At 39.0% G+C, this 15,761-nt stretch overlaps 2 protein-coding genes across 2 annotated transcripts; one reads left to right on the top strand and one right to left on the bottom strand.

Annotated features, from left to right (window-relative positions):
- Window positions 1-4,678: 4,678 nt before the first annotated feature.
- Window positions 4,679-10,254, top strand: LOC5521312 (islet cell autoantigen 1). The gene is made up of 9 exons (XM_032366290.2): window positions 4,679-4,808; window positions 5,666-5,736; window positions 5,812-6,031; window positions 6,297-6,369; window positions 6,470-6,593; window positions 6,862-7,060; window positions 7,228-7,837; window positions 8,133-8,240; window positions 9,021-10,254. The coding sequence occupies exons 2-9, from the start codon at window positions 5,693-5,695 to the stop codon at window positions 9,560-9,562; spliced, it is 1,920 nt and encodes a 639-aa protein (XP_032222181.2). The 5' UTR covers window positions 4,679-4,808; window positions 5,666-5,692; the 3' UTR covers window positions 9,563-10,254.
- An 827-nt stretch (window positions 10,255-11,081) lies between these two features.
- Window positions 11,082-15,094, bottom strand: LOC5521201 (trichohyalin). Its single transcript, XM_032366252.2, has 2 exons — window positions 14,831-15,094; window positions 11,082-13,147 (listed from the first exon to the last, which is right to left on the bottom strand). Exon 2 carries the CDS (start codon window positions 13,138-13,140, stop codon window positions 11,206-11,208), a length of 1,935 nt encoding a protein of 644 aa, XP_032222143.2. The 5' UTR covers window positions 13,141-13,147; window positions 14,831-15,094; the 3' UTR covers window positions 11,082-11,205.
- Window positions 15,095-15,761: the final 667 nt, after the last annotated feature.

Below are 15,761 nucleotides of genomic sequence, written 5' to 3'. Positions count from 1 at the left end.
CTTGATAACGGAGCAGGAATGGGTAAATACTCACCACTGTTCTACGCTGTTGCATATGTTTCCCCTAGATACAGCAACACAGGGAGCTAGCCTCACGAATTAAGTTTATATGGTTTCTGGGAATAGTTATTATACATATTTTAGCTGTTTTACTTAAATTGACTTAAAATGTCTTTCGTGTGACGGAATATGCGCATACACAGAAACGCATTCAATTTTATTTAGACCGTAGGGGTGAACATGTCATTCTGTAAGTGGCTGACTGTATGCGTGCAAGTGGCTTGGTTTGCCTAACGCAGTAGCAGGCCTGCATAACCAGTGGGAGGGGGGGGGGGGGGGGGGGATCCGAGGTTTATGAAGAATACAACCTGGGTAGTGGTTTTCGTAAGGATGCCTGTAGAGGTTAAGATTCTATTTCTCTCTCCAGAATATACCATCGTGGAATGTCTAAGAACAAAACGAAACGCATTTGTGCTTGCCATGGATCCTGACAATGCAGAAAAGTCAATGCTCTCACCAAAGAGCCAGACCTGATGGAGTGCTGTGTCGATTGTGATGACGACGACGACAGATGCTGCAATGACTACCCTTGTGGGGAGAACTGAGGTGCCGAATGCGAGCCATGTTTTTCTCTTGTCGCCTTAGCATAGTCTAGCACCGTGCCGCCTCCTGGGCCACGCGCATGCGTGCTACTGCTCCATTCTTAGCGCCATTTCTACGCGTTTTGCTTCTCGGACAGGTTTGATAGTGCGTTGGGTACCGTTCGCGCGTTACAGGTTAGATAACGCAACGTAGCTAGATATAAAAGGCTTAAACTTTATTATTTATAAAAAGGGAAATATCGCTGTAGATAACAAGTGCGAATAAAGAATTTTCTAACAGTGCATGATTTGCCTTTCTCATTTACACCAGTCGCACAGCTTTTCCAAGAATGACATTCCCGTTGGACGTTTCCGTTTTCTTTTTTACCAACGTCAATGGCAGGATTATACCTTCCTTTTGGAACTCAGGGACGGGATTAATATATATTTGGTTTTTTTTTTTTAACTCCGGGACTGTATAAATTTATACATTCCTTTTTTAACTCCGGGACTGTATAAATTTATACATTCCTTTTTGAACTCCGGGACTGTATAAATTTATACATTCCTTTTTGAACTCCGGGACTGTATGAATTTATACATTCCTTTTTGAACTCCGGGACTGTATAAATTTATACATTCCTATTTGAACTCAGGGACTGTATGAATTTATACATTCCTTTTTGAACTCCGGGACTGTATAAATTTATACATTCCTATTTGAACTCAGGGACTGTATAAATTTATACATTCCTTTTTGAACTCCGGGACTGTATAAATTTATACATTCCTATTTGAACTCGGGGATTGTATAAATTTATACATTCCTTTTTGAATTCCGGAACTGTATAAATTTATGCATTCCTTTTTGAACTCCGGGACTGTATAAATTTATACATTCCTTTTTGAACTCCGGGACTGTATAAATTTATACATTCCTTTTTGAACTCCGGGACTGTATAAATTTATACATTCCTTTTTGAACTCCGGGACTGTATAAATTTATACATTCCTTTTTGAACTCGGGGACTATGTATAAATTTATACATTCCTTTTTGAACTCGGGAACTGTATAAATTTATACATTCCTTTTTGAACTCGGGGACTGTATAAATTTATACATTCCTTTTTGAACTCCGGGACTGTATAAATTTATACATTCCTTTTTTAACTCGGAGACTGTTAAATTTATACATTCAACAATTGTTGTTTCGCTCCTTTTTAAATGTAACAGATACTGACAAATAAAAGATTTTGACATATCTTCCGGTTAACATGGACATTTTTATCGGTTATAGCTAAAACACTCATTGCTTTCTTTTATGAAACACGTCATTCGAGGTAATTTCTATTTCGCTTCTTTATAAATACAATAAATGATAAGAAATGGATGTTTTAGACATTCCATCCCGGAACACAAAATCATTTGTGCCACGAATCGTAAAATTATCGATTGACTTCTTAACGTAAAAGGACGGGAGATTCATATTTAGTGAAATGAGCAAATTTTTAAGGAGAGTCTTGAGAAAATCGTATATTCTTGCCATTTCTTGCTAAACGGCAAAACGGCATTTTCTCCTGACGTGCTGTTGGAGAGGACACAGCTCCGAAACTGCGGTTCTGATTGGCTTAGAACCATCACATCCACCAAAGTTTCACGCCTGTTACTTCGTGCATCTTTTGTTGTCTAAAGCCTGGTCCCCACTAGAGCCATATGGATCATAAGAGGCATAATGATCATGGAGCCGTAAGAGCTTACGATGCTTATGGTGGGGTGGGGACGCGGGCAACACTAAAGACTTGCTTAGAAGACTGAACTCAAATGAAATTCTTACGATAAACGACATTTAATAGTAAGCTGTGTAGATTTTTAAGCCAACGAATGATGGCACCTAGCTAGCGCCCCACCCCTGCTATGGCCCTGATACGTATGGTGTCAAATTTTGGGATCCCTTGTGTCGCAGGCTCAGCTCAGTTCAGCTCCCTTATATGTTATACGTGAGGTTCCAAGCTTGCGTTCACGGATTTAACACTTTGCCTGCTAGAAACACGTGTGTGTTCACACTCATTAGGCATATCTCTTTTATTATACATGTTTTTCTTTTTACATACAACAGCACCAACTGTGATTAGGGTGCGATAAATCAGAAGGATAAATCACCATGAGAGGGGAAAATAATTATCGGATTTCGTTTGGATTTCAACATGTTTAACAAAGACACCAAACTTTTGCGTCTTTCTGGGCGCTGAAGTGTAGTTAGAAGGATGTTCCAGTAATTCGCTTGGATTTTTAATCCACCAAGCTGTAGTCGAATCCTCGGCCAAAAAGTCCTATTGAATGATGACTCTCATATCTATATTATCTAGATCTTCTACATGATGCTGACTGTTGCAGTCTAACCCTATGCCCAAGCCTATAAGCCTATATCCATTGCCGTATATGTCAAATTCCATTATTTGCGTATGCAAATTCAATTCCGCTAATCTTCTACGACGCCTTCGGTTGGGCTCATCCTTACAGTAGCCAAACTAAAATCGGCGGCCTTGTAGGAATCTCCTTCGGAACCCGCCAAAATTATTCTTTTGTCCTCGGGCGGGGCGTGGCGCGGGGGCCGGCTCTTGGGAAACTGGCGCGAGTGGAGGTATCCCGGCATCCTTGCAGTCGCCACCCTCTTGCACCGCCTCTGAGTCATCTCCCTCCTGAAAAAAAGGAAATTAAATTCATATTGAACTTTGTGCTATAAAGTATACGGTAAAAATTTGATTTTTGCGCTTTTCAGGTGAACTTTCGTTACACTAAAATAAAAACATTGCAAAAAAAAAAAGATTTTTTTTCGTATATCGACTGCGCAAAAAAACATGAAGGTAAAAAATATATGCAATAGTAAAACATTATTACAGTAGTCAATTTGTAGGTGAATTCAAGCTTCAAATTTTCAGTTAATCCCCCTTGCTCCATTCTCGATATCTTTGATCCCTATATCCTTCTTTCTTGTTCAAAGAGAAGGGTATTTTTTGTAGACTTTTGTAGAGCAGAGATCTTACCTCATTGCCATCGCCGAACATGTAGCTCTTGATGGAATGCCTGTAGTACATGGCAGCGGCAAGTGCGGCACCGACAGCAACTGTTGCCATCGGGTGGGACTTCAAAAATTGAAACATTTTTGCTACTATTTTCTTATATCTTCTTTCTACCTCTCTATGTTTGCAACGGGGCTAATTAGTCAATTCAGCCATAGATGACGTAAGAATAGCTCACATATTTGGAGCTGATTTACCAAATCTTTTTTTCTAATTATTCGCCATTTCGTTTCTAATTTGCAGGGTAATTTGGATATTATGCGCGCGCCATCTATGCCAACTCGATAAAAAAAAATTAAAAAAATCATATCAATTCTTGGCCAGATTTTTTAATGCACTCCTAAAATAAAGGTAAAAATAACAGCAAATAACAGACATGGTAAAAATGTGGTCGCGGCCATTGGAATTGCGGCCAGCTTCTTCATTCTCAGATGACGTAGCGGTATAACAAAGCAAGTTGAAATAATAGAATACCTAACAGTATATCTGAATTAAGATCAAATCGGCTTCCTTAGCTTTGGTTATAGGTCACTTGATCCGTCTAGAAACTTTTTTGTCCACACAAATATCCTATCCTCTGGACACGCCTGAATGTGCGTGGTGCACACTTCCCAAAAATTCGCGTTAGTCCCTCCCCTTGAATGGCGCGTGGTGTTCACCTACGTCACGTTGCATGTGTTGTTTATTTTATGTTGCGCGTTGTCTATTTACTTCTCTCACGACGATGCGCGAAGTTCAGTTTTCTCCGTTGCGCGTGGTGCTCGGCTAGTGTTTCGAGCATTAGTTTTCTTTGCTCTGACGAAGGGCAAACACTCGAAACATTCTGCGAAACTAGTCTGTTTTCACAGAGGCCGAAATATACCACTTCAACCTTCTATTGTTCTTTTGCACTTTTTCCACCACTCCTATGCCGACCACCACAAGTTTATACAGTTGTCTTGAGCTTTTTACGGTTATTTTTTTGGGGGTGCCTGTGTAGTTTCATACATTAGCATAAATTATTACGTGTCGTTTTGCTGATCACGGTGCGCGCGCAGCTGACCGCCATCTTTTATTTGTGTGAAAAATCAAAGGAATTTGTCTCGTTTCACCTCCATTTATGTTAATATAACCCTCATATATACCCAATGAAACGCCATTCAAAAGGTTAGTAAAATGATTTATCTATCTGGAACCGAATTCTGGTATTTTCTTCAGTGCTACGATTAGAAGCGCTTTTTGTCCCGCGATTTTTCGATCCGCTTCAATGTTGATGTCTTGGTCACCTGTTATGATAGTCGGAAATTCTTCTCGTGTGCTTTTATTCTATTATTACCATCTATAATTTTATTAAGGATCTGCTAAGGTTCTATACTTCGTATTCTATTCTGTAGTAGAAGAACGCTATAAATTTTCGTAACGAAATAGCGATCTTCTAATCTATTGTTCCCTTCGTTACGTTTGTCGTATAATCACCTACGTAGATTCTTTTATAACTTTGCATCCAGAATTATACTTAAATTATTAGACGAGTATCTTAATTCAGACATACAACAATTAGACGAACACTAAAACCTATGAAAAATCGGTTCGGTTTTTTGTTTTGTTTTATGATCTTTGTAAGTATTTGACTAAACAACCTACGATCTTCCTTTTGAATAAAAAAAAGGGTTTTAATGTTTCATGTCTTATCATGCCAGTAGCTTATGGTATACGTATTTGTCCTCTCTGCTGTTGTTTTTTTCTTCCATTTTATCGATTTTATTTAATTGGGATTTTTTTTTGTTAAAATTCCATTAGGCAATCATTGTTGTTTGTTTTGGAAAAGACCTAGACGCAATGTGCAATTGTATCGTGGTTTAGTTCCCCTTTGTGCAAACGATGACTATGTAAACCAGTCTCTACAGTAGTATGTAAACCTTGTGATTCATTTTGGCTCAGTAAACTGTAGCCATAAACTACACTTTGCAAACCTTTATAAATTGTTAGTTTATTTTGCCAACACAAGTTTTATCCTACCACAGGGTAGTGAGCTGTTCAAGTCGTAGAAGATGCAGAGCTCGTACTCACAAGTTCCCCAGGAAGCTGATGAGAAGTAAGATTTTTGTTGCTGGGATTAGAAGTTAGAACTCAATGTTTTTTATCTGACAATGAATTAACTTTCTTACAGCTATGATAGAGGTTTCCAGCGCAACTACCAAGATGATGATGGAATAGATTCTGCAAGCTATGGTTACAACTACAACAACTATCGGCCCCCATCCGGAGGTGTCAAGACCAAAATAGAACACAAGTTTTACCACACCAAACAGGCTGTCATACAGAAGCTAGGCAAGGACCAAGATGCATATGTGGTAGCTGGTGATGCAGAAGTTGATGCTCGTTTGGCGGTATGATTATAGATGTTGACATTTCATTACCCTTACCCGAACTTGAATACTCAAACTCCTTGTTTACCTGAACTAACTTTGAGCTCATTTTAATATTTTGGAATTATATTTTGCATGTTAACTTGAACTCTCTCCTAACTGAGACCGTTTTTTTTAAGTCCCTTGTAGGTTTGAGACTACAGTATGTGATATTCTTAAAGATCAGATCCTTGTCAGATTTGATATAGCTTGTGCCTGTCATGTCACTCTTTACCAATTCTTTCAGGCTTTCAAGCATATACAGGCCACATGTATTGATTTATTAAAAGCAATTGAGATTTACCAAAACCGGATATTTGGTGAGTAAAGTGTTATACAGTAGATCCAAGAATGCCGTTTCCTGTCATTTCTCAAGTTTCCAACCTCTAAATAATGCTTTGCATGGTTTTATATTTCCAGCACTCTCTCAAGATGAAAATGAAATGGGGCGCTTTCTTCGTGAACAAGGAGCTGCAGATAAATCTAAAGCAGGGAAGATGATGATTGCAGTGGGCAAAGCACAGAGTTACACTGCTCAACAAAGGTACATTTTTTCATGTATACAGTATATGTTAACACATGCATTCCTATTACACCCCCAGAAGCCTGTTTATTGCGCAAAAGTACTCAGGAAGGAATGGGTTTTATATTGAGTATAAAATTGATTTCAGAAAAGTTATGACACTATGAATGACTTATCTAGTTTTTGTTGGGGTAAATTAAGTTTCTTAATCAGGAAATAAACTCCAGACTTATGGTTACAGTAGCAGTTCTAAGTGATTTGTTATTTTCTTGATTTTTTGTATTTTCAGATTAAGCTTGCGTACACCACTTGTTCGACTATATCAAGAGATTGAAACATTTAGATACAGGGCTATTTCAGACACTGCACTGACTATTGGCCGAATGGAAGGTTCTCGGACAGACTACAGAGCTTCCTTGCTATGGATGTCTGATATATCAAAGGAACTAGACCCTGAAGAATGGAAACGGTTGGACAAATTTAGAGAGGTATGAATTTTTATAGTATTACACAGTCTATTTTTATTTGCCAATGCCTTTTGGGAATTGTTTAAGATTATCTGCTCACAAGAACAAATGAAGAAAGTGGTTCTTTGTCCTGATTTCAGTTATATATTTGCCTATCTTGATCATTTTATATACGTATCATGTTTCAGGTTCAAAGCCAAGTCAAAAGGACAAAGAAGAAATTTGAGAAGAACAAGTTTGATGTCATGCAAAAAGTAGACCTGCTCTCTGCAAGTCGTTGCAACCTGTTGTCTAGCACCCTGGCGGCGTACCAACAAGCAATGTTGAAATTCTGGGAAAACACCTCCAAGAGTATGAACCAGGTTGCTGAACAGTTCAAGGGCTACCCTAGTTACCAGTTCCAGATGCTTAAAAGTTTAAACCCTCTAGTCACTGACAATGAAAAAAATGATGAAATCAAGGAAGTTCACTTGGACCAAGAAACTCATGTAGACAAGAAGGATACAGAGAATGCAGGAGAAGCAACTGAAGCCAAGAGGAGTAATGATGATGATGATGATGATGACACACTTATATGCTTGGATAACTCGCCCACAGATGACAAGCCATTACACTTGGGCAATGGCACTGCTGAGAGTAATGGGGACAAGCTAGTTGAGACAGACTTGCTTGGGGATATGACCGTGGAGGGAATAGCTGCTCGCAAGAAAGATGAAGGCCCTAGTCCTTATATTGATTTGTTGGGAGGAGGGGACGATGAAGAAGTTCCCTTTAGGCATGGCTCAGGCAGTAAATCAGGTATGAATGACATGTATGTGTATGAATATTTGTGCTTGCTGACATGGCATCTTTTTGTTGCTGGCTTATACTGTTTTTAGTTTATACTGCTTGTTATAAGTTATGGAAAAACCTAAACAGTGACCCGTGATTATTGTTTTCTATCTCTTCTAGCTGTACCTACCGTTTTATTTTGCTATTTCACTGAGCCAATCTTCATCAGTCAATACATCATAATCACATGCTTTTCTTGCCACCACACGAAATATTGCTATTTACATTTAATGTTTTACTAAAGTATGTTATTTTGCTTCAGCTTCTGATGATCTTCTCGGTGGTTTCGACGACCACAGCTCAGATCCTCCAAGTTATGATATAGCCAAAGACTTGTTGGCCCTTCAGGGACTCGGAAGACCAAATCAAGGTAAGACTTGTTGGCCCTTCAGGGACTTGGAAGACCGAACCAAGGTAAGACTTGTTGGCCCTTCAGGGACTCGGAAGACCAAATCAAGGTAAGACTTGTTGGCCCTTCAGGGACTTGGAAGACCAAATCAGGGTAAGACTTGTTGGCCCTTCAGGGACTCGGAAGACCAAATCAAGGTAAGACTTGTTGGCCCTTCAGGGACTTGGAAGACCAAATCAAGGTAAGACTTGTTGGCCCTTCAGGGACTTGGAAGACCGAATCAAGGTAAGACTTGTTGGCCCTTCAGGGACTTGGAAGACCAAATCCAGGTAAGAATTGTTGGCCCTTCACGGACTTGGAAGACCGAAGAATCAAGGTATAGCTCCCGGCTCACTAGATTCCTTTTACAGGAGCCATACTCAAATTCCTCTAACTCAAACAGTTTTTCGTTCCCTTGAGGGTTGAAAATAAGGAAGCTTCAGTGTTTATAGTAAGGCCTGCATTATGTTAATGTTACAGTAAAAACCCGCATGTAAGAACCTAGATAGTCTGGCAAAACGGGTCCTTTAGGTTCTTAATTTTTTTTTTTCAAATTGCTTATTCAACAGTAGGATTCATAATTACAGGAGTGTGACTGAATGCATAGTTACTTTGCTATCCTACTGTATACATGTTATATCTGTAATCTTTATTGTTTAGCAAATTTATATTTTAAAGCCCCATAATTTGTTAATTTTACATGCGGGTTTTTACTGTATGTTACTTAAAATGGTTACCTAATATGTCTCTTATTGTTAATAGATGGCAAAGAAGGACAATTGAACCAGCCAGGACCTATGTCTGCGGACGACCTGTTATTCGGATCCCCCACGCGAGAACCAATGAACCAGAACGATCTCGACCTCCTTAGTGACATCATGGGTGGAAGCAACTCTCAGCAACCCTCAGACAGCTTCAGCAGCCAGTGGCAGGACATGTTCGGCGACTCACCAGCTCCTCAGGGTGGGGCAGCCGTGGACCCATCAGGGTTCATGCCATCTGATCTGATGGATAGCTTACTGGGTATGGATTCCATGGGCGGGGCAGCCGCTGGGGCACATTCTTCCTCCTCCACCATGTCATCTGCGCTCTTCGCGGCCAAACCAGCGTCAATGCAGGCTTCCGTCCCACCAGAGAAAAGCGCCGAATGTTTGCCATCCAAAGGGAAGAATAACAAGCCAGGTAAAGGCAAGAAGACGGATATGTCAGCTTGGTTTAACCTGTTCTCGGATCTCGACCCACTCGCTAATCCCGATGCTATTGGGCAGGGTAAAAAACAGACTGAAGAAGAGCGGACTTGCTGAGAGATTATGTCACCAGGGGAAAATCACCCAGGACTGTTATATATAGTGAAGTAATACATATTATGAAAATCCTAACCCAACAAGATTAATGAAAATCCTAACCCAACGAGATTAAAGTAAATTATAAGCCGTTGATATGTTACATTTATTCAGGTTCAAAAATGCCAATTCAATTTTTATTGTCTTTACTGTCATAACAAATACAAATAAGACGGTTTGAAGCAGTTATTGGGTTTTGTCCCAGGCAAAACTGTATGTTAAATTCGCCAAAAAGCGTAGAGTTAAAGACTCTATCAGAGATATATTATTTTTTATTAGTCATAACTATGTCTGATTTAGAAGTGAGAATATAGTTAATGGTCCGGGTTTATAGGTGAAGTGGGTGACATTATTTATTAGATAGGAAACTAAAGTTTCAAGCGAATGGACCAGAGTGTATGCTTGGCACATTTTAGTTGTTAGCGAGGGCTAGAATCTACCGTACTTTTTACCTTTGGTCACAAGCTCCAGCCCATCGCAAAGTGGATTCTATTTCAAAGCTGTTGTGAGCAAACCATAGAAAGAAAGGCGGGGAATAAGAGCCAATGACGCAAGTTTGATTTGGTCACTCGCTATATTTTGTCTTTATTTTATTGGGTGCTTTGTACTGTAGAATATGTACGCATAAGGAAGTAAAATTGTCCAATTACATATATGTCGTTTCAATCTAATAACTACCCTCCTCTGCCCGTACCATTTGCTGAGCAAAGGAAGCGCGCGACACAGGAAGCTCTGTCCTGCAGTGTATGCATTAACGGGACTAATAACAAGCGAGAAAAAGAATCGATTTCCATCGACCGATTGCAAAAATTTCTATTGAATTTGGTACATGAAACTGAAGGTTATTTTGTATTACAATTTGTTTTCCAAATACCAAAGTGTTTCACAGTCAAGCAGGTAGAGTCCCACCTCCCAGAGTTTGGCGAAATGTTGCCATTTTTTTGAGTTACCACAAGACTTTAGCCTCGTTCCCTTGGCTTCTATTGGCTGAGTGGCTTGTCGGTTAATGACGTCACTTTTGATATGCCGCATCGACGTGTCTATGGGCTTGTATGGAGCTGGGTTGAGATGTCTATGGCTTAAAAGGGAAACTGTTATACGAGCGTTTAAGCTTGAATCAGTCGAGTATAGTACGAACTCACACACATCTCGGGAGTTGGGGACAGCTTATCGCATAGAATATTAGACGATAGAGGGCTGTCATAGGCTCTGTAACGGGCTTACATTGCAGCTTCATATTTGAATGTACAGTATTCAAAATTATGCAGCAGGCAAAATTTTGGAATATGCCCTTTTTCCGCATTTTGTTTTAAATGTAAAGGCGATGTTACCCAGATTTACAGGGGAAAGAGGAAATCCGGGGAAAGAAAGGCCACCACCCCGGTAAGGTCGAACGAAAATCAATTTCTGGCCTCTAAAAGAATTAGACTTGGGCGTTGTCAATGGCAAAAGTACCCCCGTCTAAAAGTTATAGATTAGGTAGGTGTGGGTCTTTTTTTTATAAATACAAGAACCAATTTTTAAATTACAGCCAATTTTGTTTGATTATAGTGCACTTCCTTCAGTTTATATTTCAGTTCAGTATTTAGTTACGCATGCGCATATTATATTATACAACAACGTCGATTTTCTTGGACTGGGGCATTCGTACCGCCATATTCTTGGTCTAATTGGGCTCCCATTTCTCCTATGATTTCGTCTCTCTCTTGTCTAGTTTTTCTCAGAATTCGCAGCTCTTCTTCTTCCATATTCTTCATCATTTGTTTTTTCGCTTCAAGCTCGGCCTCACGCCTCGCCACCCCTTCTTTTCTCCACTGTTCCTCTTCCTTCTGGCGTTGATCGTGTAACATTCTCTCTTCTTCTCCTTCGTTTTTGACCTTCTCCACCAACCTCTTTCTTTGCTCTTCCAAGAATTTTTCGTTATCGTGGATTGTATCCTTGCTTTCTTCTATCCTTTTCTGTTTTGATTCCAATATCCTCTTTTTTTCAGATTCCATCCTTTGCTTTTCTATCTCCATTCTTTTTTTCTCTTCTTCTTGGCGTTCCTTTTCCACCTCATTCTTTATTTCTTGTTCTTCTTTCAAGTGCTGTTCCTGTAAAGCCAACAAACGCTGTGCTTCTTGCTTTGACCGTTCAAGTCCACGTTGTTTATGTTCTTGAAGCATCATCTCTTCTTCGGCTTTTTTAAGGGCTTCTTCGTCTTCTCTCTGGCGTTGCTGCTGCTGCTGTTTCCGTCTCTCTGCTGTTTCAAATGCTTTACGTTCCTCTTCTTTCCGTAATTCCTCAAGGGCTCTCGTTTTTTCTGCATCTTTTCTCAATTTCTCAGCTTCCCTCGTCTTCAGTTCTTCCATGAACTTACCCCATTCCTCTTGCATTTTAGTTTGCCACTCCGTTCTCTTGTTGTGTTGCTCAATGAGAATTTTCTCTTCTTCTTCCCTTCTTTTTCGCAAAGCCTCCTCTCTTTGTGTCTGGAAACTGTTTTTCTCCTGCTCTGTTTGCTTCCATTTTTTCTTTTCGTGCTCTAAAAACTCGTTTAAACCAATATTATTTATTTCAGTCTCGTGTTGTTCCCTGGCTTCAGTCATACTTCGAATCTGCAAATCAGTCACCGATTGATCCCACGTTTCTTGCAAATGAGAACTCTCTTCTCGTTCCCCTTCTTGTATCCTCAACCGCTTTTTGATTTTCTCGGCCATTTCAGCGTCTTCACCTTTTCTTACCTCCTCCATTTTTTGCAGGCGTTCCTTCTCTTCTCTAATCATCCTTTCCTGTATTTCTTTATATTTTTGGATATAAGCAATTTCATCTTTCTGTAAGTTGTCAAGAGTCTTTCCCCGTTGCTCGAGTCTTCTTGACGCCTTCTCAAGTTCAGCCTGGGCCGCTTTCAGAGCTTCCTCTTGGAGTTGCTTTTGTTTTTCCTGGCGTTTTTGTAGTTTCGTAAAGTTTTTAGTTTCCTCCTGCTCGATTCGTTCCTGTTCTATCACGAATAAACGTTTTTCTTCTTCCATCCTTGCTTTTTCTGCGTCACGAACTCTTTGCTGCTGCTTCGCTATCTCTTCTTCTTCTCGTTTCCTAGTTACCTCATCTTCGCTCTTTCGTTTTTGTCGAAACGCCTCTTTACTGTCTTCCTGAGCTTGCAGCAATTGCGCATATCTTTCCTTTTGTTTATTCATGAATTCCTTAATCGCTTTGTCATGCTCGTCAAGACGTTCCATTTGTTTAGCAAGAAGTAATTGCCGATGTTTTTCGATCTCTTTAATCTCTGTATCTCGCGCTTTCATAAGTTCTTCTGCTTGAAACAGCTCTTTCTCCATCTCATCTTTTGACGCCCATTCTTTGAATATAACTTCTTTATCTTCTGTCCTTCTTTTTGTCTCATTATCGAGGAAGCTTTCCTGTTCATTTTCCCAGGCTTCAAGAAAAGGCAGATATTCTCTTTCCCTCGCATGCACTTTTTCATCCAAGCCTTCGGCCAGCTCTTCCTCCGTCATTTGTACTTCCTCCACTTCTTGCTCTGCGAAATCCGGTTCAGCAGCCATGGTAATCCTAAAACAGAAATTATAAGGTAGGATCTAGTCACTGCCAGAGGTCTTATTGCTTCACTATTCTGTTACACAGGAAACGGTATCCTCCCTGGGTTACAATCTGCATACTCAATAGCTCAAATCATGGCAATTTGAGCTATTTTAGGTGCTTGACAATAATAACTTTTGATAAAAAAAACTAAAATAAATTGAAGCAACCCTTGTGTTTAACAAAGTTTTTTCAGAGTTTAGCATATTTACAGTAGCAGATCTAGTGGGAGGGTTTTGGGGTTTTACCCCCACCCCCCTTTAGGCTGCCATAGGAGATTGTTATGTTGCCAAAAAATGCCATAAAGCACTCCTTTACCCATTTCTTTTGCAGTGTTTTTTTTTTTTAAAGTGCCCAGAAAATAGAGAAGTTAGAGTACAAGCATAATGTGGAAAAAATATTTATTTTTTGTCATCAATAAGCTGCCCCTGATTTCAGTAATGCTGCATTGGCCTGTAGATGTCAAAATGACACATTCTAAAAGCTAAACCACTTCACATTTAAAAAAGGTTGTTGCTGTTAGTCTACATAAAATTAGAAGCTTATAGACAACTAATAACACCATTAAGGGCATAAGACTGCTATCAAAAAGCCCGTGCCAGGCATTTGTCACCTCCAGTTGTCAATCAACTGCTGAGATGATAAGAGTTTCCACTAGAGCTTGCTTGACTTAATGAAATGGCCTAAAATTTTAATAATAATCATAAACAGTATGGGAAAAGTTATAAATTGTACTCCAGCTGTAATGATATTGTTGGCTCATGAAAATGGCGAAGATAATTCATGAATGGTCTAGAGAAATCAGCACATCATTCCAATTCCATCATTGTACTCCAGCTGTAAGGATATTGTTGGCTCATGAAAATGGCGAAGATAATTCATGAATGGCCATCATTTTATTATTCAATTAAATGTTTCAGAAATCTATATTTCAAGTGTCAAAAATAGTGTAGTAGTGTTCCCTAGTGTCTCTTTTCTTCAGGGGAAGAGACCTTAGGGAGTGTGTGCAAACTCTGCTTGATGTCCTTATCTAAAAGAGATGTACATATTCCCCCCAACAAAAACATATTGAAAGTGAATATCTGAAAAGATATTTTCTAGATGACCTAAAAATATTTATTTAGAATCAAAACGGACATTCCGTCCGGGAAGCATGATATGAGTTAGTTGTAAACAACTCAGTGATACGTCAGAACTCTGTCATCTTGACAATAATACTCTCAATTTAATTAAATTCAATGCTATGCTATTTTTCATTTAAAAAATACATGGATTAGGAAAATATCTACAACACACATCCATTTCTGTCATTTTAATCATTCCTGGGTATGTATATATCAGTTTTGCCAAAAGAAGAGTAACGTGTTGTTCTGATCAGAGATTCCGAAATATGCTTCCATAGCTTCTGATGCATGGTTGAATGAGTTAGGGGAATGAAACAAATATCTACAAATGAATATTACTTCAAGAAGGACATCTTATAACTTATCAAGCAATAGACGAACAGCTTCCTAAAGAATGGCATTCTACCTACGAAAAGTTAAGGTTAATTTAAAGAGAAGTTGAGAAGATCACTGAAATCTCAAAGACTAATTTTGGTATGAAATAACTTAAGTTGTCTACTTTGCTATTCTAAAGGTTTTTGCGAACATATACCTTATAAAATGGACGAACTCCGAAGTAGTAGCTGATACTATTGTATTTTTTGGCAGGTATGATTTCCAATAGCAGAGTAAATCTCGATTCACATCTTTACTACAACACAATGAAGATGGAAGAAAGCAGCGAACCAAAATATGCACTTGTTGTGACGCCCTATTGAAGAGCCTGGGTTCCAGTGCTCTGAATAGCGCAAACGACACCACAGGTAACCCAGGCGAGGGTAGTTTGATCGACCTGAGCTCGATGTAATTCTTGTTGAAATAAATATTCTGATTTTAGAATTAAACAGTAGTTTGAAAGTATACTATCTTACTAACTACTGTTGCTGTTCAATTCCCCCTGTTTGCCTTTCTAAGCTGTTTTTAAACACGTTGAAAAAATACACAAAACCCCCTTAGATGAGATAGCAGTATTTATACAAGCCACTGCAAATTTTTCCTTTTGCCTTTTGTATAAATACTGCTATCTCATCTAAGGGGGTTTTGTGTATTTTTTCAACGTGCACACCGTTAATGAATTGCATAGATATGATGGAAATTTGGTATTATTATCGACTATTCTAATTGTTCTTTTATTTCACTGATTTTTTAAAGCTGAATCCCAAGTTTTTAGAAGGAGTGAAAAATTGAATTTGTTGTATAATATGGTCGTTGCATAGTGTCAAATCTAATGCTGCATTCACACCAAAACCATGTTTAGTTAAACAAGGTTTTTTTGCCTGATAACTTGCCAAGTTTCTCATTGTGTTGAATTCTTACCAGCACAATCTATTCAGTTTTGTTCTTGGTTCTGTCCACTCTTGGGAGGTTGGGATTTAAACCAGCTAAATTAAACCACCTTTAAGTGCTGGTGTGAATACAGTATAAGTTAAGCAGATCTGCAGAACAAAATATAAAAAGAGAATGGCCGCTATAGATGAGAGGAG

The sequence above is a fragment of the Nematostella vectensis genome, chromosome 2 (assembly GCF_932526225.1).
Source record: "Nematostella vectensis chromosome 2, jaNemVect1.1, whole genome shotgun sequence".
NCBI classification, from domain to species: domain Eukaryota; kingdom Metazoa; phylum Cnidaria; class Anthozoa; order Actiniaria; family Edwardsiidae; genus Nematostella; species Nematostella vectensis.
Note: the sequence above shows the minus strand (reverse complement) of the source record. Positions and strands in the feature narration are given on the sequence as shown.

Coding starts and splice junctions, on each gene's coding strand:
- LOC5521312 (XM_032366290.2), top strand. CDS start 5,693: ATGCAGAGCTCGTACTCACAAGTTCCCCAGGAAGCTGATGAGAA. Junction 5,737..5,811: donor CCCCAGGAAGCTGATGAGAA/GTAAGATTTTTG, acceptor ACTTTCTTACAG/CTATGATAGAGGTTTCCAGC. Junction 6,370..6,469: donor TTACCAAAACCGGATATTTG/GTGAGTAAAGTG, acceptor TTATATTTCCAG/CACTCTCTCAAGATGAAAAT.
- LOC5521201 (XM_032366252.2), bottom strand. CDS start 13,140: ATGGCTGCTGAACCGGATTTCGCAGAGCAAGAAGTGGAGGAAGTACAA.